Genomic DNA, 20,413 nt, shown 5'->3' on the forward strand with positions numbered 1-20,413 from the left:
AACAATTATTTATGACTATGCTGCGCATTTCCATTTTCTAAAAAAATAGCTCAATGCACATTACATTATAAAGATATCATATTTTAGAAATGAATGGGCATGTGGGTACGTAAAACATAGTACATGTATTATGTATACGTACATGTATATTATTATTTGACCAGACAAGGTGGAGTGAGGCACTCGTCAATTTGTTGTTATATATGTAGTTATTGGTAGATTTCTATAACTTTATAGCTTGTTCATTCGCCTTTCTTTTGATGGAAAAAAAACGTTTCTTTCTTGAATAGAAGACAGTTAAGATTAAAGGAGGTGGATGTCGCCTACTTGCAAAAGTAAAGGTAGCGAGGAAATGGTCGCCAAAGTTTGGTGACTTCCAAAGTACGAAGGTCTGGAAGACTGAAAATTTACATGTTTTATGCCTTTGACCAAAGTTTTTCAGGGTTTTTTTTAATGGCCATGAAAGGTGTTGAATAGCTACAGACAAAATAAAACATTCGATAGAACATTCGTTCTCCATAGATAAAACAACATTTCTGTTCTCTCTCTCTCTCTCTCTCTCTCTCCCCTCTCTCCCCCCCCCTCTCTCTCTCTCTCTCTCTCTCTCTCTCTCTCTCTCTCTCTCTCTCTCTCCCCTTTTTGTTCCACCTCTGGGATTCTGACTCTTTTTGCTGCCTTTCTTCTGCTTACGGGAGGCAAGATCCAACGGCTGGCCTTCTCGGACAAAGGCTATTTAAAAAAAATTCGGAGGTCCCGTGTGCAAGTTGCGCACGTTAAAGATTCCTTGGTGGTTCTAAAATCGATGAGAGCAGGCTTCGGCCGCCACCTCGGCAAAATTAAAAATGAATTTCCACCAAACTGAAAATGCTTAAAGTGTCCTACACGTTCATATTATGACCTTATGCAGTTGTGAGCGTCGTAAAACACCTATCAAAAATATGTGTCACGACGCGGTGGAATCAGGCTCTCGTCAACTTTTGTGCATGTGCAGTTATTGATATTATCATCTTCAAGCTGCTTGTTCATCTGTCTTACTTTTGATTAGAAAATACCAATCTTTCGCGTATAGAAGTCGAGATATTTGCAATTGAAGGAGGTAGGGGTCGCCTGCTTTCGACAGAGGTAAAATTAACAGGAAAATGGCCGCCAAAGTTTGATTACTTACGTCGATTAAGAGTCTTTTGTCAACTGAAAATTTACTTTTTTTAATGCCTTCCATAAATGCGTATTTTGAGGAAAATAAAAAAAAAATTGAGCCAAAAAAACATATTTCGATGAAAATTGCCAAACCGGAGGAAAAATGCCGTTTTCTTCAATTTCATTATTTTGACGAGCGCCTGATTTCACCACGATACGTCACATATATAATTAAAAACAAAACAAAACACAAGAACCCCCCCTCCCAAAAAAACAACAATTTATTATGATGATCATCTCCAGCAATGTCACACAAATAAACGAGCATCAAACATGGCGAGGACGGAGTTGGGAACTCTTTTACGCGGGAAGCTCATGAATGGTATGGCCCCACCCTCTCATGGTAAACAACAACAAAACGACGGATATTGCACAACGTATCGTCAATACTGATCTTGCCCCGAAAACTCGCCTGATCTTCGTGAAAGATTTGTTTCTAGCTCAGCATATTATTTTGATAGCAGCGATAGACCTTATACTCTGGCTCTACGGTTTCATCGAGCCGGCTTGCAACTTTAAAATCTTGAGAAACGGCAGTTTTGTCTCGTAACCAGGCTTGTTTCTTCTGTGCATTAGTGGAGAGGCCTCATCAATTAAAACGAACCTCGCGCACTTCGTGATAAATATAACAAAAATATGAGTTACAGAAACTTCTACATTTTAGAGTAGCTCTATTTGTTGGAAAAAGCCTCAATTTATATTAGGTGAACCTGATCTTGAAAATCTAGTTATTTATAGATCTTGAGTCAAGTAGACTTTCTGTATCTGGACCTATAGAGATTCTAGATTAGATCTAGATCTAGATTTAATTGGTTTTGAACTAAACCCGTCCCCGGAAGCCTTCCCAATTCCCAACTCAAGACAAGTCCAGTTACTCCGAACAGACAGCAACGAAGAGATGGCAGAGAGCTAGGAAGTGGTCTGATTAATGTGCTGTTATTTGTTATCATTTGTGACTTCATAATCTAAACTGGCATTTTCAGAAGTCATTGAAATCTTGCCAATGTTTTCTCTCTCATCTTCTTTATCTTTGATGAGTTACGCTTGCAATGGAATTGTAAAATTAGTATCAGCTCCATACCTGACATCGGGATTCACCTAGCAGTAGCAGTATTTGATTTTGAATACAAGGATATCATATTCATGGCTCTTTAATGAGTGTAACTTGTGCATTCTTCTGAGTGAAAGAGTGTTTGGAAATTTGAACCAAGATCACAACAAATTAACTGATCCCAGCGTCTGTCAGCGAACATACCAGATTTAATCAGGGCCAATTAAGGAGGTTGTTAGGTCCTTGTGAAGGGCTTTTCTGAGAGACAGAACATGGCATCAAAGGACAATTTGGAGAAAACTTTTAAGGACGGAGAGTATGAGGACAACCTTCAGGACCAAAGAGATGAGGTATGTTTTAGCAAAGATAGTACTATAACAAGATGGGCCACTCAGCCAAAAAAGTGTCCGCAGGAAGTTTGCTCTTTGCTTCAGATGGCGCTGCAGTCTGTTTTGAAGCTCTCTTTCGCTTTTCCAGAAGAAGAATAGGAATAGCACCTCCTCGCGTGCGCAGATCGACTGCAGTTCATCAGCAGTTCGGGTTTGTTCAGTGTGGAGTTTTAGGTTTTTAAAAATTTTAATGACCTCTAGCCTTTCATTCTAAAGTCAAATTAAACGAAGAAAATAATCTCCCTTTCCTCCGGAAGAGGTTTTTTGTCAGCGTAACCATTTTAAAAAAGCGTTCTTCCGAAATTTATTAAAAATCTTGCTAGTTTCACTTTGATTTTTAAAAACTCAAGTAGAGTAACTCTGTTCGCAAAAGGTGCGCTTTTGCGAAGAGGGCACCACCGAATTTTGCGGACACTTTTTTAATTGGCTCAAAGAGAGAAGTGGCCCCTCTTGTTATGTAGACTCTTTGGTTTTAGTGATATAGACTGACTTCCTTCCTTGGTCTGTTGAGTACTTGCTTTAAAGTGCTTTTTTCTTTTGCCTGGGCATCACGAGAATCTAGTAACTGCCATAAATACATAATTTGAGACACTCGGTAATTTTCTGCTGATTTCAAATAAATCTCATCGACATTATTATTACTACTTTTACAATTTATGAATTATAGTTTTGTGTCAACGTGCGCAACATTTATCCATCTTTAGATTTCGTGTGCTCAGAGCTTTCAGTATTGGTTCTCACCTGAGCTGCGCTACAACTTATGACTAGGAGGGATAGACTGTGTGTTAAAGTGCTAAATGAAACTTTTGCTTGTGTGGATAATAATAAATAATAATTTATAATAATATTTATGTAGATCATTAATAATTCTATAGCGCCCACTCCCGTGTGAACACAGATCTTGGCGCTTAAAGTTAAAGCATGGAGAGTGTGAAAAGATCATCAGTGGGTTTTGATACTACCAACAATATTTGGAGTAAAATCACAGTTGAGCGACTGCATGTGTCTTATTCGCTGAATATTTCCTAATGCCGATCTGTTTTCGCCTGCTAACACTAACATATATTGCAACAGAAACTATTTTATAAATGACAGATTTATTATTTCTTTCACTCAGAATGATTCATTTTTTCATTGACATGCTCATTGCAGCGTCAGCATCACAAAGTAACAATATCAAGTCAATGCAAGGTACAATAATGTGCCTTGGCTGGTTGTTATTATAATGAACATTCTATTTTTGAGCTTCAAGGCAAATTAATTGTCTTCTCCGATGGAGTCCCATAAATTTAATTTCAAGCAGACTTCACTGTAATTGGGTGTGGAGACAACTTTTACCTTATACAGTTTATATGGTTAAAGATGAATAAATATAATACTATAAGTTATAACTGTAGCTCAAACTAAGTTGAATTCAATGGGTTTAAATGTTTGAAGCTGAACTTTTACTTGTTTCAGATTTTGGCCCTTCAATCAATCTTCAACACTGAGGATCACGAGAAGCTGAAAGTTTTATCTGAAGTGTCAGAAGAAAATGATGGCTTATACACTTTGCTGGTAAGCTCATATTTATTATGAAACTGTCCACTTTTTGTTTTTGAGTTTCAAGAGCTGACATATATAAAAGCAATAATTGAAACATGTAAGAAAAAGAAAAATTAGAAAAAAACCAATCCAAATGAACTTGCACCACGTCTAATACTCAGACGTTTTGAAACATTTCTTCCTGTAATAGTAGGCTATATTTTTGTAGGTTTTACTTTTAGGAATCTCAGAAATTGGGAAAGTCATCGATTGTGATACTTGGAAAATATTCAAAGTAGGCCTACCTAGTTTGAAGTACACTGGGTTGAATTTACAAGATGATAAATCTTTTACAGTGTTGTGCCAAATGAAATATTGATTACATTGTTTAAATCAATCATGTTATGTGTGTAAATTTATTGTTGCGAATAGTGTTTCCTTAAATATATTTTGATGCTTTTAAGTAAAGAAATTGATATTGCCTGAACTTAATTAATACTGCTTCTTAGAATGAGAAAGTGGCAATGGTGTCAGGAAATAAAATGAGGAGTCCACGCGTTTAACGGGCGTAGCATTGTCACAAACTGGAAATTGTGAGGGTGTCAATTATAAAAGCTTGTGGACTCATAACTTCATATTTGTTTGACTGGTGGTTTATTTTATATGTTTGTTGAATGAGAAATCTAACAGCAACAATCAACCAACAGTTGAACTGTAATACAGTTGTGAGTCAACAAGCGTTCAAAATTGATGTCTCTCGATTTTCAATTTGTGACTATACCCGTTTTTCCCGGGGACTCCTCAAATGGTTCCAGAGTTATTGTTTTCCACATTTCTCATAAATAACTAACTGAAGTCACGTTAGTTGTATCCTGTTGATAAAGAGAATTTTTTATCAATGTTAAGTTATTCAGGCTGTGAAATGAGGAAAATTTGTGCCTGTTGATATAATTTCAGGGATATATCGGATTTCGATTGTAGAATGTAGGACATTTGAAATATTTCAAATAAAAATATGTGTCACGACGCTTTGGAATCAGGTGCTCGTCAATTTTAGGGCATGTGGAGTTATTGGTAGCATCTGAATGCTGATTTATTTGCCTTGCTTTCAATGAAATAACTATCCATTTATCTTTAATAGTACTCAATATATTTGTGACTGAAGGAAGTGAGGTTGCCTGGTTTCAGTGGTGAAATTAGTGAGAAAATGGTCGTCAAAGGTTGGTACTCCAATAGCTAAAGAGTCTTTGAAAACTTAAAATGACATATTTTGTGTCTTTAATCAATGTTTTTCAGTAAAAATCACATAGAAAAATGTTTTTATGTGGACATAAAAGGGTTGAGCCCCCCCAAAAAAATTCGATACAAATTTCCGAACTGGCAGAAAAATGCCTGTTTCTCTGATTTCTGTATTTTGATGAGTGCCAGATTTCACCTCGATGCCTCACATATGTATTTGATGATTATACCAAATTAAAGAGAGCCTGAGCATGTGTGTTCTTTCCTGAGATGCATTAAACGTTAATTGTCTGCGCAGATCACAATTTGCCCCCGACCAAATGATGAGGAAATTCAGGTGGATGTCACAGTGGCTGTCAAGCAGGATGAGGATGGTGAGGTGATGGGGGCAGCTGCAGCAGCTCTGGCTCCGAACCCTCCCAACATTCCTGTGCAGCTCAACAGAACTGTTTCAGGTCAGTATCTATTTCAGGCCAAAAGTAACTGTATCAGGTCAGTAACTATTTCAGGTCAGACATAACTGTTTCACGCGTCTCAGACTTGCATAAAGAGGATCCATGTTTTCTTGCACAAGTGTCTAAGAGGGTAGTCACATAGTGGGCAGGCAGCAGACTGCTTTACTCCAATTCGGTTGAGATGTTGAATAAGGGGCACATGTTGTGTTCTAAGTTGGAAGATTATGGATTGATCTCCACCTCCTCAAATTATGAGTCTTGTGCTGAAAGTTTATTCATGTCATGTTCTCCTCTCCTCAGGAAGACAATGGCAAGGTTCTGTTGTGGTCAAGTACCTGACCCCTCTGTACCTGTACGTGACATTTCCTCCGACGTATCCGTCTTTGGATTGTCCAGACTTTCACCTGGCTTGTGATTGGCTGAGCAGTGAACAGATCCGGTCATTGGGTCAGATGCTGGAATCATTGTGGGTGGAGAGTGGAGGAATGCCTGTTGTATTTACCTGGATTGATGGACTGGAGAACGACACACTGAAGTATGCCCATTGTTCTTTGTTGACTCTCACGTTTGTTGCAGATTTATGTATATTGAGAGACTAATAACTTGCCTTTTCAATTTTATTGTGAATTTTTATTGCGTTGTATATTTTTAGTGAACGCATCTCCAACCTCACTGTGAGATTGTTTTTGTCATATAACATTTTTTCTCATATACATAGATATTATATGCATAATACTGTGTTTTACGTACACACATGTCGATTAATTTTTAAGGTGTGATGTCTTTTTCGATGTAATGCGCATTGAGCATTTTTTAGAAAATGGAACTGCGCAGTATAAATGCTATTTATTATTATTATTATTTTTAAAATTTTTTTAAAATTTAAAGTTTATTATGTTCACCTTTGGGAAAGAGTTCCTAATGTTTAGTTTTGTTTCATATAAAGAGATAAATATTTGTAGAAAGTTAAGCATTCTGTCATGCTCCACATTTTTATTCTGGGAAGAGTTCTTGGTTTACTTGTAAGACTTTTGTAAAGTGGACTATTTGTCTGTGTGTCTGTACTCATTACTGTCCATTTGAAGGTTTCTATATGTGAGGCAGCGTGGTGGAATCAGGCTCTCGTCAAAATAATCAAAATGAAGAAACTTGCATTTTTCCGCAGGTTTGTGAATTTTTATCGAATTTTTGTTTTTTGGCTCAACACCTTTCATGCTCATTAAAGTACTAATTTCTGTGTGAATTTTTCTGAAAAACGTTGATTAAAGGCAAAAAAAATGTAAATTTTTAGTTACCACGGACTCTTAAGCTAAGGAAATAACTAATCTTTGCGGCCATTTTCTCTCTAATTTTACCTCTGAAATCAGGTGACACCCACCTCCTTCTCTTGCAAATATCTCGACTTGTATTCAAGATAAATGGATATTTTTTTCATCTAAATAAAGACAAGTGGACAAGCTTTAAGATGATACCAATAATTCTACATGGCCAAAAATTGACGAGAGCCTGATTCCACCACGCTGCATCACATATTTAAAAGATAATGGTGTCATAATTGGGCAGAAAATGTGTACATTTGGTTTAGTTCACCAATTCTTAAGCAAGTGGGTGAATTGTGAAACAGTGCAATCTTTTGATTTGTATTGAAAAATTACCGAATAACTTCTCTTTTTAGTCATTTGGACATCACCAACCATCTAGTCCTCCATCCGGCTGTCGCGAGCGAAGGAGAGGAAAACGAGTGTGGTGACGGCCATGCGTATGATGAAGATGAACTCGGAGGGGTTGTAGCCACGCTGATCAGGTTAGTGCTTAAATGTAAAAGGGACTTCCACAGTGTCTTCCAGAGTTCATTATAATTTATTATAAATAATGACTGATTAACAGTTCTGAGTGAGTGGTTGGTCGGTGCTCTGGTGTCGTTTGCTCCTTCTATCCTATCAAACATCTATCGTCTTTATCTCCCCTCCTTCTATCCTATCAAACATCTATCGTCTTTATCTCCCCTCCTTGGCACTTATATGACCTTATTGTGTTGCATGTGTGGTAAAACTCTTACTAAAACTATACTAAGAGACATTTCTGAAGGTATTTGTTCAGTACCTTAATTTCTCAGCTCATACTGCTTAGTATGAAGAACATTTCTTGCATGCAATATACAGGAAAGATCAGCCATGCACTCATCTCTCACTGTGCCGCCATTCTTTGTTTATTCTGGAGAAAGCTAGTACATGAGTCACTGTGTTGGAAAAAATGAGACTATGCCAGCATTCTGTTATTGATTTAAGATCTGTTGGTTCCATTTTTCTCCATTATTCAGAAACTACTCTGTTCCCAGAAAATATTTTACCCTACAAAAAGTAGCACCTTTGTTCTCTGAAAATATTTTACCATATGAAAGACAGTAGCTTTTTGCTTAAAAAGGATGATTTTTGTAAACGTAAATTATATTTGATTTTTAGAGCATTCAAGCAGAAAAAGGTCAGTGGATCGTCAGTGTCTGTTTCAGGCACTACAAGAAGAAAAAGAAATGTGAGGTAGCTTGGTGGAATCAGGCGCTCGTCAAAATAATCAAAATGAAGAAACTGATATTTTTCCACAGGTATGTGGATTTGTATTGAAAATTCGTTTTTTGGCTCGACACTTTTCATGCCCCCTAAAGAACACATTTTTGTATGGATTATACTATATACAAAACATTGATTTACTCATTCGCTACGTATTATTTTCGGCTTGTGGACGAATTTATTTCGGGAGGGCGAATGAGATGATGACTAGTGGGCAGTTAAAAGGTCTTTGGGGCCACAAATTCAAATAAATATTAACATATTATACAACTTTGGTTCCTGTAAGAAGCGATTATGCAACACAATTTTGATTGGATGCGGATAAAATTTGAAAATAAAAACTTTATAATCTTTGGTGAAACTGAAAAAATATGCTTGCACCTGGTCAAATGATACATCAAAATAACAATAAATGAATGTAGAACTGGAAAATATTGAAAAGTTCGCAGTTATTTACATACATTCCATAATATTTGTACATTTGGATCATAACATCCGATATTGAAAAAAAAATTAAAAATTTTATAATCTTGAAAAACGATCACAAACAGAAAAAAACCACTCGTATCTTATATGGAATTATTCAGAATTGCATTTGGAATAAACCTATACATGTCTTGAGTGGCATTTTTTGTGTAATTTCATCAAAAAGTACTGATTTTGGGGAGAAAAAACTATTTTGACAATTTAGATCTGGACCTAGATCTGGCACTCAAAAATATTGATTTCTCAATTACAGTGCACTGGCAATATGAGTCCAATCGTATCAATATTATAAAAAAGAGTCCTACACTTCTTTAGTGGGCAAAATAATGATAGATTTAGTTGTGTAAAATTACTAAGACTGGTGTCCCGGCTATAATTTGGGCATCGCGATAAAACAAAGTCAAATAAACTACGAAATCGCGTTTCAACACGAAATCTAAACTTCCGATGTTCAGTGGAAATGCTTGATCCGGAAGTCAACATTATATTATGACCTTTATTTTAACACGGATATGTGGATTGGAATAGAATCTAAGCTAAAATTGAAGATCGGTTCTCGAGCCGCCGAGGGCGGCTTAGCGTACTGACGGCACTTTAACCGCGCCGCCCCCCACGGCTCGGCGTAACGAATGAGTTAAAGGCACAATAAAAGCAAATTTTCAGTTTCCACGGACTCTCAAGCTAAGGGAATATATATAATTTTTCTTTGGCAGCCATTTTCTCACTAATTTTACCTTTGAAACCAGGTAACCTCCTCCTCCTCCTTCATTTGCAAATATCTCCAATTGTATTTAAAATTAACGGATATTATTTTCATCAAAAGCTAGACAAATGAACACGAGTTAAGATTGCACAAGTAACGCTACACGCCCAAAAATTGCCGAGAGCCTGATTCCACGGGGTCGTGACACAAATAGTCTTTGAACCTAATTAGAAGACATGTTCTTTTTTTGGGGGGTATAAATGTGCTCTTTTTAAATTGCAATAAAAATGATGATAGTTCACTGCAATTTTACTTCAACCAGATATAACAGAGAGCAAATGGACATAGAGTTCTGCCAGGCCAGTCACGAGTGTCATGTATGCTACGACGAGAAACCAGGCACTCAGTTCTTCCGCATGGCAGACTGTGCCCATCATTTTTGTCACGAGTGCATGATGACTTTCTGCGAGATGCACGTCAGAGATGGCACGGTGGAGGAGCTGAGGTGAGTGCCTAACTCTTCATCTCTGGCAAGCCGCTCTCAGCGTTTCACGGTCGGAACCCCTGTGCCGGTGAGCCGCTGACAGCAGCTCGGGCGCTTTCCTTTACGATGACTTTGACATCAAATTAGGCCTACTTTTCAGCAATTTCCGAAAACAAGTCTCTTTTATCGGCAGTTCATTTATTAGATGAAGAACTATCAAAATCCTGACCCATTTACTTACGTTTTTGTCATTTTTAGATTTAGTATCAAAGAAGGGGCCCGGCATAGTCGGTTTATATCCCCCATGGTGATAAAGAGTTAAATCATTATTTATTTGTAAAGTTGTTGTTGTGTTTGTCTGTGGTGCAGTCTTTGAGGTTTAACCCTTTGTCTGAATGCTTTATGATTTATCAGTGTGGATATTTTATAGAACAACGTTGACTAAATGCATAAAAGATGTACATTTTCAGTTTCCACCGGCTCTCAAGCTAAGAAATAACTCAATTTTGACAGCCATTTTCTTGTTTATTTTACCTCTGAAACCAGGCTACCTCACCTCCTTCAATCGCCAATATCTTCACGTGTATTCAAGATAAACGGGTATTGTTTTCATTGAAAGCAAGGCAAATGGACAGGCTTTAAGATGATGCAAATAACTCCATATGCCAAAAAATTAATGGGCCCCTGATTCCCACGCGCCGTGACACTTATATCTCCAGCAAATTGCTTCCAGTGGCTCATGGTTGGAACTGCTATGTCGTTGAACCGCTGGCACGGCTCGGGCACATTCCTTTACTATGACTTTGACAACGTGTTAGTTTTCTGCAAGTACCGCAAACAGGTTTCTCTTACCCGCTGTTCTTTCATAAGATAATGAACTATCATAATAGATTTGTTTCTCTTGAGTGTGCTGTAAAATGAAATAGAGATTCACTGATTAAGAAGATATGTTTTTTATTTTATTTTTGTTGTTGACTCTTTCGAACAGATGCCCAGACACAGAGTGTGATGCCCTTGTCCCACCGTATATCGTCCAGGCAGTTCTGAGCCCAGAGGCTTACATGAGATGGGAGCAGCTCCTTTTGCAGGTATATTGCTGTTTTATTTAACTCCCTGCTTCGTTTATGGATGGCAGGAACTTTTCCTTGTATTTTGGAGGTGAAGTTAAGTCCTTTTCGACAGTGTTATGTCTATCGAGAGACCATTATTTGCTCTTCATTGTATGGTTTCATGAAATATTGGTTTGGTGTAAGGTTGTCTTGTATCGTAAAACGTTGTATTATGTTTCTATCTATATATAGATGGCCTTAAGTATTTTCTCAGCTGTTCAGGCTCTGATAGGGGCAACACTCTGCCACAGTTTGCTTAATCAGTGTCAACACCACTATTTTAAGAAACCAATCAAAACTCTTGGTTAAAGCAGGCCTAAGAGTTACATAGTTTTGTTCTTTTCTAAGACCTTTCTTTAAATTACTTTAAGCGTTATCCAAAAAGTTGTATAAGGTAGCACTGGTTCTTTGGCAGTTTTAACCCATTCTGCATTTGTGACACGATGCGGTGGAATCAGGTGCTCGTCAATTTTTGGGCACGTTCAGTTATTTGTATCATCTGAAAGCTTGTTCATTTGCTTTGCTTTCAACATAAAAAATACCCATCTATCTTGAATAGAAGTTGAGAGATTTGTGTTTGAAGCAGATGAACCGCCTGATATCAGTGCTAAAATTAGCGAGAAAATGGCTGCCAAAGTAACTTCAATAGCTTTACATTCCTTGAAAACTGATGAAAAAATACATATTTTGTGCCTTTACTCAACATTTTTTTTTCAGTAAAATTCACATGGAAGGGTGTATTATATGGACATAATATGTTTTGAGCCAAAAAACAAACATTTGATGAAAATTGTCAAAATGGAGGAAAAATGCCTGTTCATTTCAATTTCATTATTTTGACGAGTGCCTGATTTCACCATGATGCCTCACATTTCAGACTGCTAAATGAGCGATTTGTGTCTCGACACGATGGAATCAGGGGCTCGTCAGTTTTTGGGCATGTGGAGAGTATATGGTATAGTCTTAGAGCCTGTTCATTGTCTTTGCTTTTGGGGTGAAAAAATACCCATTTATCTTTAATTAACATGGAGGCATTTGCGATTAAAGAAAGTAGGGCTGGTCTGGTGTCAGTGATTTAATTAGCAAGAAAACGACCGCCAAAGTTTGCTGATTTCCAAAGCGTGAATGCCCTTGGAAACTCGGAACAATCTTACAATTTTTGACCGAACAGATAGAATATTTGGTTTCTGACCTCATGGTCCTCGTACCGGAAAACGACCAATATGTGAGGTAGAACTTTGTAATTCTAAGGTAGCAAAATGTCCCCAGATTCACTTGATTCTCATCGCACCTCCTCAGAAAACTCTGGACGCTATGTCGGACACGGTGTACTGCCCTCGTTGTGGCAGTCTGGTCATTGCTGAGGGAGAGGAGGCGCAGTTTTTGGCGCACTGCACCGTCTGCTACTTTTCCTTCTGCACTCAGTGCAACCGGGTCTGGCATCAGGTAAACTATCCATCTTCTGGCTTTTGGTACAATCTAAGTACCTACCTGCCTCCCCAGACATCGCAAATACTCTATACAGCGACAAAGCACTGCTGAATAAAACCTGTAAAATTCTTTGCTGTACCGACAGACCGAAGGGCTAGAACCCAAATGGCCGCTGGATTGGAAAAGTGAAATTTTTTTAGTAGTGCAGTTTTTACAGCGTTCGTGACTGCATAAGGTCATATGAGTGCAAAAAAAAAGTAGAGTACAATCTAAATTGTTTAAGACGATCGCCCATTGTCCAAGAGAAAAGTGATTGTCTTGGACAGGTGGACATCTTACACAGTGTCATTATAATGTAAAATAAAATCTAAAAAAATTAATTCTTTATCTCCGTGGGGGGTAAACCCACTACGCCGAGGCACCTTTTCGGTACTAAATCTAAAAATGCTGAAAACATCACTAAATTGATCATTAAATCAAAAGAAGTGAACCTATTTGGATAGTTCTTCATCTAATGAATGAAATCCTGATGAAAGAGACAGAAAAGTAATTTGATGTCAAAGTTTTCGTAAAGGAATGTGCCCGAGTCTGTGCGACTCACGGGCTCAGCAGTTCCGACCGGGAGCCGCTGGGATCAGCTTGCTGGAGATAAAGAGTCAAAGGTTAAAGTGCATGGGGCAAATGGGAAGTGGCCATCTGTACAGGTGATTGTCTCATACAGGTGGCCATTGGAGCAGGTCCGACTTTATTTCTTAAAAAAAATCCTTTTCTGTTTAATTCATCCAAAACTGACAAAAAAATGTGAGGCATGCTGACAAAATGAGTTACTTCTCAGAATCCACAAATGGAGATATTGGCCAAAAATTGACATCAGGGTTAAACTTGTATATTTTCAGTTGATGCCATATTCTTTAACTCTAACCTGTCTTTTATTATTCCCTACTTATAAACTGTAAAACCTTCACCTATCAGCGTGATGTATCTATTTCCTTAAGGCTTGAATCTGAGAAGTATCTCATTTTGTCAGCACACTTCCCAAATGCATGTTCAATTTCAATCCAGCTTAATGTGACTTGTAAAACATAAGATATGATAAGATAAGATACATCTTTATTGTCCAGATCCTGGCAGGTATGCGCTGAGGAGGGTGGGGGTGGGAGGGTGGGATGGGGGAGGGGGGGTGTCCTGGAGCAGGACAAGATAATCATGGCTCAAAAGTAGAGCACTTCATGGGGGTGAGACGGGCATTCATGTGTTTGTGAGATGATCAGTTCTGTAGGTATACTAAATAGCGTGTTGATATCTCATCATGTGTGCTGTGGCATAGTGATGTTACCATTGTGTTTATTATGAATCTATTATATGATAAAATAAAATAAGATAAGATATTTTATTATTCCAAAGGGAAATTTATTTTTGCTGTACAAGACCGTAAAGACACATGCAGATATGCATAAAAAATTTAAATTACATATTACTTTCATTAAATTTCAATATGAAAAGAGAAGTAAAGCTGACAAAATGTACACGTCACATCAGATGCATCATTCAACCACGTGCAGAAATTTAATTACAAGACCTTTGGAGTGAGTAAGTGTAAAAATTGATCCTAATTACGAAAATCTGTAAGAGCCTCGTCGCCACTGAGCAGTGCTGGAATGTATGTATGTGTCTTGACTCTATGGAATCAGGTCAGTTTTTGAGCAAATGGGGTTATTGGTAGAATTTAAAATTTGTTTATTTGCCTAGATTTTAATGAAAAAAATACTCGTCTATCTCAAATAAAAGTTGAGATATTTGCTACTGAAGGAGGTAGGGGTTGCCTGGTATCTGGGGTAAAATTAGAAGGTGTCGTTACTTCCAAAGCTTGAGAGTCCTTGGAAATTTAACTGCAAGTGTTCATTTTTTGAGCCGTTGATCAAGGTTTCTCAGTAAAATCCATCCAGGTTTGTGTTTTTAAATGGAAATAAAAAGTGTTCAGCTCAAAACAAAAACATTACATAAAAACTGCCCAACGGATGAAAAAATGGTAATTTCTTTGATTTTATTATTTTGACAGACATCCGATTTCACAGCAATGCCACACGATGACTTCGGCCGCCACCCGGGCAAAATCCAAAATTTCTTACCAACCGAAAATATGAAGTGTGTCCCGCGCGCTCATATGACCTTATAATGCAGTAGCGAGCGCTGTAAAATACTTACGAAAAAAAAAGTAATTCATTCTTTCTCTTCCCGGAAATGAAGTAGAAAAGCCTGCAAGGGTAATAAAACAGTCTCTTCATTATCCTTTTTCTTTTGTTTTCAGGGTCAGCGTTGTGAAACAGACGAGGAAGTCTTTGAAAGGGAGCAGAATCGAGACCCAAACAACATGAACGAGAAGGAGAGGAAGAGATTTGATAAAATTTTACGGAGGATGGAAAAGATGATGGCTGCTAAAAGGGTTATGAAAGAAACCACAAAGAAGTGTCCTTCTTGCAAAATTCCGGTGGAAAAAATGGGGGGGTGAGTTCTTCTTTTTTGTTCTTATGCTTTTTTTTAAATTGCAAAACCTCTTTATAATGTGCTGTCTTTGATGGAAAAAAAGTGTCTAATGTAGCTTAGAATTTTTGGGAGGACGTGGGAATAGCAAGTGATTTTGTCCAAACATTTTATTGTCTTAACTTTGGAATAACCAACAGCTCCTCAGTTGAGACACGATAATTAATTTAAAAAATTTTTTTTTTAGGTAATCAATACCAGCTCTTCATATTTCCACCCTCCATTTCTCCATGGCTCTTGACAGGAGGAAACACACCCAAAACGAATCATAATTCGACACTGTAACACACAACAGCCATGCGATGGTTTAAAATTGGGACATTTCAGTGACTCATGCACAGCACTTTTTAAGGGTCCCCGAGGAAGTGTTGAGTTTCTGCGTGCTGTCGGGATTTATGACGCCACAGTGCTAGAAGAGAGAGAGAGAGAGAGAGAGAGAGAGAGAGAGAGAGAGAGAGAGAGATTTCCCCTTCAATTTGTTGTCACTCATTATTATTATTGACGAGCTTTTAACTACATGCATATTTTTAAAAAGGTCTCAACTGCTGGTTCTTTCAGAAAACAGTTTATTGATATCTATTTTAAAGCCTTGTAAATATTGCAGGTGCAACAAGATGACCTGCAAATGCTCTTGCATTTTCTGCTGGATCTGTGGTAAAAAAATTGAGGGGTACAGCCATTTCCGCTCGAGCACGTGTGTGTTGTTTCCTGGCTTAGAGGGCCCACCTATGGGCGCTGGGATCGTGCGACGACCTCCTGACGTAAGTAGCCTACATTTGGTCGCTTTTAAGCACAAGGGAGCTATACCGCAAAAGACTGTTTTGAGAAAGTCGTAGGTAAAGTTATAGCCCCTTGTTCAGTTTCTTTAAAAGACAAGGAGAGTTTTCTCTATAACCGAACAAATATACACACCATTGAAACCAAACTTCTCCTATAGGTAGGGCATTGCCCACTTTTGGTGTAGGTTGAGATCTCTGGAAACCACTGAAATCTGGGTTAGCCCGCTTGTCCTTAAAAGCGACCATTGAGCAATTTAGTGACTACACGTGACAAACGCAATTTTTCAAGTTTTACTTAAACCAAAGATTGTACATAACAATCACTCAGCCAAAAATTGTCCACAGAAGTCAGCGCATTGGTTTAGATGGCACCGCAGTCTCTGTTTTGAAGCTCTCTTTCGTTTCTCCAGAAGAAGAATAGGCATGGCACAGTTTGTTAGTTTCACTTTTATTGTTTTTCACACAAGTGGGGTAACTCTGATGGCTAAGTCCGCACTTTTTCGAAGAGGGCGCTACCAGATTTTGAGGAGACTTTTTTTAATTGGCTCAAAGAGAGGAGTGAACTGTTTTGTTATACATGATCTTTGCTGAAAACATACGATTCAAAGGTTGAAAAATTAAGGAACAGCATTTATATGACATGTTGTCGGGAGAATAGAGATGACTTTGATTTTAAACTTTGCAACGGAAACAAACCAAAGACTAATTAACTCTTTCGCTGCATATTATTTTTGGCTTGTGGACAAATTTTTTTCGGGAAAGCGAAATGAGATGATCCCTAGTGCGCAGTTCAAAGGTCTTTGGGGCCACAAATTCAAATAAATATTAATATACAGTCGAACCTGCCCTGACGGCCACCCCTATAAGATGGCCACCTGTACAAACGGCCACTTTCCATTTCCCCCGTTGCGTTTTTTCTATATAATTTAACTGTGTAAAACGGGCAGCTGTCCAACGCGGCCGCGGCCACAATAATTTAACACACAACCCCTATAATACTAAGCAATAATACCTGTCTAAGACGGTCACCTTAGTGACTCCATTACGTTTTGTCATAAATTGTGCATTGGCCCCTGGCGTTTTGGGCGAGCCGTCATAATTCAATCACCTGTTGTTGTTGTTAGGTAGTCCCTCCAACCGATCATGTTGCGTAGGCCCCTCCCACGGTTGACCAATAGCTACCAATTTTCAGCTGCTGGTGAGGTAAGCGTGTGATCCCTCATAACCCATAAGCCCTGCCCAGAACTCATACACAAATCGTAAGTGAGATGAGTGGTTACTGTTTACCCAGTCTGTAACAAAGTAACAAAGGACGTCAACATGAACTTGTGACAGAAGCGTCCCTCGTTCTCCGAGTGGTGGCGACCCACGTGTTTGTTTTAACATGGCACTCGGTCTTCCTTGTCTGATACATTTCGTTTTATTGTCACCATTGTGCAAAATCAGCGACAAAATAAAAATTACAAACGAAATACAAACCAACAGCAACAACACCAACAAAGACAACAATGATGGGGCTACTTTCGATTGGGGCCTCAGACGGGAATGGTTTGTTTCCTTTATCTTGATCAGTCCTGCCTAAGACGGCCACCTGTCTTATACGGCCACTTTTCTACTTGACAATGGGTGGGCGTCTTACACAGGTTTGACTGTATTATGCACCGAAATTTTCAGTATGATTTGTAGAATACATCTGTAATGTTTATTTGTGCATTTTTCAACCTTGGTTCCTGTAAGAGGAGATTATGCAATGCAATTTTGCTTGGATGCGGATAAAATTTGAAAATGAAAAATTAATCATCTTCAGTGAAACTCATAAAATATGTTTGCACCTAGACAAATGATACCTCAAAATAACCTTAAATGAATATAGAACTTGAAAATATTGACAATTTGCAGCTTTTTATATACCTTCCATAAAATTTGCACATTTGGATCATGACATCCGATATTGAGAAAAACTCCACAAAAATCGTGTAATTATAATCTTGAAAAATGGACAAGATGCATTCACAAACAGAAAAAAAACTCTCGTATCGTATATATGGAATTATTCAGAATTGCATTGGGAATAAACCTACACATGTCTTGAGTGGTACTTTTTGTGTAATTTCTCATAAAATAGTGAATTTTGGGAGAGAAAAAATAATTTTACAATTTAGATTGAGCACAAGCACATTAGTTCCGGTATCCTGGAGCATTAGCTTAGCGTAGACTTGTGCATTGCACTGAAATGCATGGCCGCACTGTGTCGTAATCCCGGTTCACTATGGTGCGCACCATTTGGCTGAATTTGGAACAAAATTATAGGCAACGTAGAGAGTTGTGTCTACTCTCTGCTATAGGAACCGTGGGAGACTGGTGTCTGGCACTTCATTTGGGCACCTATGGTGAGCGTACTTTGCTACAAAGTTTTTACAGGGGGGGGGGGGGAAAGAGCAGTTGCCATAAAATTGCACGGTCTAGGAATACTATGAGTCAAAATCTATACTTTCTTTGCAGAAAGCTAGAAGGTGAATATATTGCGTGCGCAGAGTAATTTATTCACATTTTTATATTTCACGTTTGAGATATCATCAGCTTATTGGCTATTTCACGTGTGAAATATAAGGATTTATTTTACCCAAAGTGCTATGGTAAAACAACTCCAAGTATGGTTTGAAAAACAATTCCTGACACTATGTGTCACAATGTGGTGGAATCAGGTGCTCGTCAATTTTGGGGCACATGGGGTTATTGGTATCATCTTAAAGTCTGTTCATTTGCTTTCCTTTTGGTGAAAAAAGAAAAAAAATATCCATCTATGTTGAATAGAAGTCAAAATATTTGCGCTTGAAGGAGGTCAGGGTCGCCTGGTTTCAGAGATAAAATTAGCGAGAAAATGGCCGCCAAAGATTGGTAACTTCCATTACCATAGAGTCCTTGGAAACTGAAAATTTACATTTTGTTCCTTTTATCAAGTTTTTCAGTAAAATCGACATGAAATTGTTTTTTTAAATTGACATAAAAGGTGTTGAGCCGAAAAGGAAGATCAGAAAAAAATTGCCCGTCGGCTTAAAAAAATGCAGATTACTTTAATTTTATTATTTTGACGAGCACCTGATTTCACCACGCGATGCCTCACATATGGCTATTTAAAATTTTCATTGATTTATGTTCTTTTTTTCCTCAGGCGGTTATTCAGATGCAGGCCAGACTTGAACTGAATCCAGAATTGAGGAATAACCGATGCTCCTGTCCTGTGTGCAAACAGCAGAACCTGAAAGGCAACGATAAGAACAATCACATGAAGTGCTGGAACTGCAAGAGCAACTTTTGTTTCTATTGCAAGCAAAAAATCGTCGGGCAAATATCTGCTCATTTTATGGGTGGTTGTCCTCATCACTCGTAGTGGAAAGGGGAAAGGTCTCTAGATCTATTCTGTTTTATCATTATCATCATGGGTCATTTGTTTGAAAAAAGTGTTTTTTTAACTTCTTGTTTTATGAATGAAACATTTGAATAATGTTAATAATAATAAATAGCATTTGCATAGCGCATACCCCCACTCAAAAGCAAGCTCTATGCGCTTTACACTATATTATTACCCCAGCAGACCATAGAACACTCAGAAACATTCTCAGCTTCCCGGGAAGCATACATTGCAAGCAGCTGGTTAAGCGCCCAAACACTAACAAACTGACAAGGTCTTTCACTGTCTATAGCCGGGTACCCATTTTCACCTGGGTGAAGTAGGGAAAATTCGCGTAAAGTGCCTTTCCCAAGGACACAACGTCGGGCCCGCGGCTCGAACCCCCGAACCCAAAACCTCACGATTATGAGTCCGGTAGCCTAACCACTGATGAGTTAAGTTACTACATCGTGTTTTGAATGAAGATTCAGGTCTTTATTTTTAATAAAAGAAAAAGTTGTTGTTTCCATCTGTCTGCTGGGCCATTGTATCTCGTTCCGGCCACGCTGACCCTGATAGGCGGGGCAGAAGAAGCAGCCTGCTTCCTCATTGGAATGAATTGTGTTGATAAGGACCTAAAACATGTACACTTCTTTTTTTATTCATAGTAGGCTATGTGTCAGGACGTGGTGTATTCAGGCACTCGTCCATTTTTGGGAATGTAGAGTTATTGGTATCATCTGAAAGCTTTTTCATTTGCCTTGCTTTCAATGACAAAAATACCCTTCCATCTTGAATAGAATTCGAGATATTGTGATTGAAGGAGTGGAGTCACCTGGTTTAAGTGGTACAATTAACGAGAAAACGGCTGCCAAAGTTTGATAACTTCAATAGCTTTAGAGTCTTTGAAAACTTGAAAATTACATATTTTGCCTGCAATCAATGTTTTTTTAGTAGGCCTATAATTCACATGGAAATGTGTTTTCATATGGACAGAAAAGACATTGAACCAAAAAACAAAAAAATTTGATAAAAATTGGCAAACTGGTTGAAAAATTCCTTTTACT

At 38.1% G+C, this 20,413-nt stretch overlaps 1 protein-coding gene across 1 annotated transcript; it reads left to right on the plus strand.

The window, feature by feature from the left end:
- Nucleotides 1-1,548: 1,548 nt before the first annotated feature.
- LOC101847293 (E3 ubiquitin-protein ligase RNF14) lies at nt 1,549-19,523 on the plus strand. Its single transcript, XM_005110435.3, has 11 exons — nt 1,549-2,598; nt 4,096-4,194; nt 5,699-5,855; nt 6,156-6,390; nt 7,531-7,659; nt 9,934-10,116; nt 11,084-11,183; nt 12,504-12,650; nt 14,944-15,140; nt 15,781-15,937; nt 19,128-19,523. Exons 1-11 carry the CDS (start codon nt 2,521-2,523, stop codon nt 19,344-19,346), a joined length of 1,701 nt encoding a protein of 566 aa, XP_005110492.1. The 5' UTR covers nt 1,549-2,520; the 3' UTR covers nt 19,347-19,523.
- The last annotated feature ends 890 nt before the right edge of the window (nt 19,524-20,413 follow it).

The sequence above is a fragment of the Aplysia californica genome, unplaced genomic scaffold (genome assembly GCF_000002075.1).
Source record: "Aplysia californica isolate F4 #8 unplaced genomic scaffold, AplCal3.0 scaffold00889, whole genome shotgun sequence".
Lineage (NCBI taxonomy): Eukaryota > Metazoa > Mollusca > Gastropoda > Aplysiida > Aplysiidae > Aplysia > Aplysia californica.

Bases quoted from the DNA above. Each gene is read 5' to 3' on its own strand.
- LOC101847293 (XM_005110435.3), top strand. From the start codon at position 2,521: ATGGCATCAAAGGACAATTTGGAGAAAACTTTTAAGGACGGAGAGTAT. The intron at 4,195-5,698 runs GTAAGCTCATAT...TTGTCTGCGCAG, and splicing joins ATGGCTTATACACTTTGCTG to ATCACAATTTGCCCCCGACC. The intron at 6,391-7,530 runs GTATGCCCATTG...TTCTCTTTTTAG, and splicing joins CTGGAGAACGACACACTGAA to TCATTTGGACATCACCAACC.